This window comes from Phalaenopsis equestris, unplaced genomic scaffold (assembly GCF_001263595.1).
Source record: "Phalaenopsis equestris unplaced genomic scaffold, ASM126359v1 Scaffold223304, whole genome shotgun sequence".
NCBI lineage: Eukaryota > Viridiplantae > Streptophyta > Magnoliopsida > Asparagales > Orchidaceae > Phalaenopsis > Phalaenopsis equestris.
Window position 1 is genome coordinate 18,008 of NW_018241430.1, and position 5,398 is coordinate 23,405.

Below are 5,398 nucleotides of genomic sequence, written 5' to 3' on the forward strand. Positions count from 1 at the left end.
TATCCATGACACATAACATCAATGCATATGCCTGTGCATGAAAGTCCCAATAAACTATAAATTCAGTAACATGCTCAACAAATTGTTGCAATATTTACAAACCACTGCTTTCTTCTTCCTCCAACCAAATGCAATCAAATTGTGACAATTTTTGTCACCACATTGAAAAGAGAAAACAGTTATTTCAAAAACCTTACCCCATATGGAAAAGCCCTTAGTTAAGACACCAATATGTTTATGAAATTACAGATGGCTATTCTAGAATTAATTTTTTTGGGAAATTTACACATATAGCACATGATTTTATGTATTTACATATCTCACACAAACTTTCATATTTTCACACAACACTTTGATGTTTCAAACTTATGAATGAAAATGTGAATTTCACTTCTAAAAGGTTACAATAGTACTATTTTTGTTGTGATATTAAAATGTTTAATGTTGTGTGCAAGTGTGCAAATGTGCAAATTTAGATGTGAGACACTTGAAGACATAGGAATTATATTGTGAATAAATGCTTGTTTATTATTATTATTATTATTTTAAGAAATATGCTTAGTTTCTATTTAGGAAGATTTATATACATACCAATTAATCCCAATGCTTTTATAAATCTAACACATAAATTTTCATTTTTACGTATATGCCGCCTTATCTATTCATGAAAGCATGTTTTTCACATTTTAAAACTTAAAATAATACAATTTCTAATGTGATTTCAAAGATTTCATAATATAAGTGTAAATAATAAAATTTAGATATTAGATAGTAAACAGATTGTGTTCCCTTATGCTTTCATTCTATTTATTTCTAAAAAAAATTAAAAATGAATTATACTTAAAATAAATTTTAATTATTTTCTAGACATTTTTTTTATTATTTATAAAATATAAACCACTGCAAAACAATCCCGTGTCAATGTTGCGCCACCATCATAGGCCCCAACATCACCAACTTGGGCGCAACAATCGGCACGCCGCAAACCGTTGCCACCCACCTTGCCACAAATTCCTCATGTAATATTCAATACAACAAAAACGGCTTACACATAAAAGATATCATATATAATTTTATTTTTTTATCAAAACATAAGAACATGTAATAAAAAAATAAAAAGTGATCCCAAACAACTTTTATATTATCGAACCTCATATGTTGCAATGTTCTCCTATATAAGTCTGATTAACAAATAGGCATTCATGCAGTATAACTTGGCCAGAAGAATACTAGAGACTTTGCTAAAAATCTATGTACAAAACTCATGAATTGAAGCAGTGATTTGGTGTAGAATTTATGAAAGTTTACCTTTTACTTGGGAGGCATGGAGGTAGAAAGAATCACATAAGCCAGAGATTTCAGGCCATCCCGAATCTTCTCCAGGGCAGCTGAACGATCAACAATGAGCAGGTTGGAGATTACATTTGCTTTTTCTTGGACAGAGTTGGGCTGCTGTGGTGGACCAGTAGGAGTTCCCGGCGACGCGTTTTTAACGGCAGCTTGATACGCTTCCATTATGTCCGATATACCTACAAAATCAGCATTTAGATTGCAAGCACCAAGTTCTGTTGTAGCACATCATTACACAAATTCAGTATCCTTTAGTTTACATTCTATTATTTTTAAGCATTTCAAATCATAACAAAACAATGAAAAGGAATGTTAGTGTGTTAAAATCACTATATAACGTCGACGCCGCACTTATGCCATGTTTCTTTCAATCTCATATTAGATTCCATGGTAGAAAGCTCGCAGACTACTGAAGCTTTTAATGTGTGAAGGCTGTAGATAATTCTGATCATCTTTCTAATAGAATTCAGGAATGAAATTTTTTCATAATGTCGCCACAATATGGATGGGAGATCGTTATAATCCCTGTTTAGAATATATCCTGAGAGAAATTGGGAAAAGGAATTTGTTTGAAAATGCCGCGTCCCTCTTAAATCATTCTAATACTTCATTTCAATGTTCGGTTAGCATTTAGATCTTGAGATATCTTTTATTAAAAGCAAGACCTTAAGACGGCCACTAAAAAAAGAGAAGAAACCAAAAAATCTAAGGGCATTTACACACATACCACCCAATTCCAACGTATTTACATATCTGATACGCAATAACAAATTTCCATTATCAGGTACGACACGAATCTTGAGACAAATTTTTATCAAAAAACATTCAAATTTCGCTTAAAAGATATCAAGAATTTTGATTTCAACAAACTTATAGTCAAACTGACCTGCTCGGCGAGAATAACCCAACGGTATTAAAATTGGTCTAATCCGAGTCAAAACAAGCCCGGATAATTACTTTCGGAAGCTTTTAATGCATAATTGGAAGATCAAACATATTCCAAATCTGACATATTTATAGTCAAATCGAGCGTCTCGACAAAAAAAAAATCTAACAAGCCTAAGATCGCTCAATTGTGACATTCATTAAGGCCCTCAAATGCTCATCAAATGTCGTCCGATAGAAGGAATATGTCCATGCCGTTCGATTCAAATGATTCAAATTTCTTCCTTATTGGTAATTTGATAGAACCCTGCTTGTTGGAAAAAGACATGAAGTTTAACATTGCTTCTGTACCGTAGATCCGACGAATACTTCCCACTACAGCAACCGCCGTCCCCTCCCCATCCCCACCCCCAAACTCCGGTCGTCGCCGCCACTAACTTTGACAAACTTTGGTCGGTGATGCTATAGCAACCTCTGGCAGCTACCGCATCTATATAACCCTGACGGCCGACGCCTCAGACAGTCGCAGTCGTTGCAACCACTGGGCAGCTACGGTCGCTACATGCAAACAACTCTGACAACCATGCACTAGCCACCATCGTCAACCTTGCAGTGAAGTCCTTGTAAATTCATACTGTGCACTGCAGAATCTGGGCGTACGTTACGGAAAAATCAAGCATCCGGTGAAACAAAATATCATTCAGTACACTGCAACAATGCATCCTTAGGATGTAACAACACACGCTGAATAAGGTGCAATGACACCCCGAATACGGTGTAACAACACACCCCACATACAATTTAGCAACACAACCTGAAGATACTGTAACAATACATCCCAAATATGATGCAATGACACACATCGATGACGGTATAACGACGTATCCCGAATACAATACAACACACCACAAATACATTACAATGACGCATCCCAAAGACGGTGTAAGAATGAATCCCAAATATGGTACAAATATGCCTTCTGAAAATGGTGTAACAATACACCTCGAATACGATGCAACGATGCACCTCGATAATAGTGTAACAACACACCTTAAATATACCATAACGAAGTCTTCCAAAGATGTAACAAAGCATCCCGTGTGCTGTGCAAAGAAGCCTCCAGAAGATGTTCAGCATAATAATTAGCCCACTTATATGGTACATCTATAGCCTTGAAATTTGGTTTCACCCATCCCCCTCATGAACCAAATCCAGCAGCAAATCATTATCGATGAGTACATGAGAAGACCACCAAACCAACAATCAGTGTATGATATCAAATTAAGTATTAGGATCCTACACCTGGCACAATTTAAGGACCATTAATATGAACAAATTCAATACACAGTGAAACACCACAAATGACTCCCTTACATAGGAAGCTGCTGACTTACCTCTTAACATCTTAAGCTCAGCAAGTTTAATGGTATTAAACATTTAAATTGACAAACAAGATAAGGATGACCTAGAGACAAGTTTACTAGCATGTTAAATGTTCCTCAAGTCATGATTGCTAGCTTGGCCATTTGTACATCAAAACGGTATCTAGTTACCAAAAAAATGACTAAATCCCTATAGAATGGCAAGCAACTTTGTAGATAGCTCAGCGGTTATGAGGGGCACAAAAGCAAAGATCATCTCCCTCAAATGTTTACATACTAAAAAACTGAAATGGTGCTTTTTATAATATAGAGAGATTTCCTCTTAAAACACTTCTGTGGTTTTTCAGGCAGAGGGTGAAGACAATGTTATCATATTCCAATAATGCTCGCAGTATATATGTGCTTGACAACCCGAAGTGGGTCACCCCATATGAAACAAGAAGGGGTTGATTGACCAAAACATGATTAGAATCGATTCTATGCACAAAAATAAATAAATAAATAAAAATAAAAATAAAAAATTAATTGAATGCAGACCAAAAAACTTTAGATGACGAACATGGAGGCCTTGTCAATCACACAACATAACTTGAATCAAATTCAAACTTCATATCCATACAGCTTAGAAATACAATTGTCAAAACGGCACGTTCGCGAACAGCTCGTGTTCGGCTTGTTCGCGAAGTTAACGAGCCAAACACGAACAAAGATTTGTTCTTTCGCGTTCTGCTCGTTTTGGCTCGAAATACTACTTATCAATTATGAGAAGCTTCGAAGTAAAGATTCCCTCAACCTGACCCCTGAGAGGGACTCAGCCCTTGGTGAAGTTTACTAAGTCCAGATAGTGTCTGAACTTAGCTGTCGGTAGCACCTTGGTGAGCATATCAGCAGGATTTTCTTCAGTAGCTATCTTCTCCACTACTATTGAACCATTGGCGACATCCCTCACAAAATAAAGCTTTATATCTATATGCTTGGATCTTTCATGAAATACCTGATTTCTGGTTAGCTGAATGGTGCTTTGGTTGTCGCAAAACACAGTTATCAAATTCTAATTCTGATGTATCCCAAGCTCTTTAGCCATACCCTTTAGCCACATAGCTTCCTTGATTGCTTCAGTCACAGCGATGTATTCGGCCTTTGTTGTTGAGAGGGCCACAACGGATGAGAGGGCCACAACGGATTGGACGGATTGGATGTTAGACTTCCAACTGACCGCGGTACCGAAGACAGTGAAAATGAATCCGGTCAGTGACTTCCTGGTGTCAATGCTTCCTGCATAATCGCAGTCCACGTAACCAACTACCTTTTCTTCTTTGTCTTCCTGCCTTTTAAAGAGTAGACCAAGGTCTGTAGTGCCTCTCAGGTACCTCAGGATCCATTTTAGTGCTTCCCAGTGAGTCTGTCCTGGGTTTGCCATGAACCTGCTTACAATACTGACGGCGTAGGCCAAATCTGGTCTGCTGCAAATCATCTCATACATGATGCTACCAACCCCGCTGGCATAAGGGACACCCTCCATGTATATTTTCTCATCTTCAATCTCTGGTACTTGAGAGTTTGACAATCTGAAATGCTGGCCAATAGGTGTTGCAACCTGCTTAGCCTCATGCATGTTGAACCTTGCTAGAACCTTCTGAATATATGACTTTTGAGACAAGAATAAGGTGTCATTTTTCCTATCTCTAGTAATCTCCATCCCTAGGATCTTTGTAGCAGGTCCTAGGTCCTTCATGTCAAATTCAGAATTTAGCATACATTTGATCTTCTGGATTTCCTCC

General features: G+C 37.2%; 1 protein-coding gene across 1 annotated transcript in view; it reads right to left on the minus strand.

The window, feature by feature from the left end:
* Positions 1-1,125: 1,125 nt before the first annotated feature.
* Positions 1,126-5,398, minus strand: part of LOC110037680 — a 73,389-nt gene continuing 69,116 nt past the window's right edge. Inside the window, exon 9 of the mRNA XM_020742383.1 lies at positions 1,126-1,529. Coding sequence (XP_020598042.1) covers positions 1,312-1,529 — 218 coding nt within the window. The 3' untranslated portion in view covers positions 1,126-1,311. The remainder of the gene's footprint in view (positions 1,530-5,398) is intronic.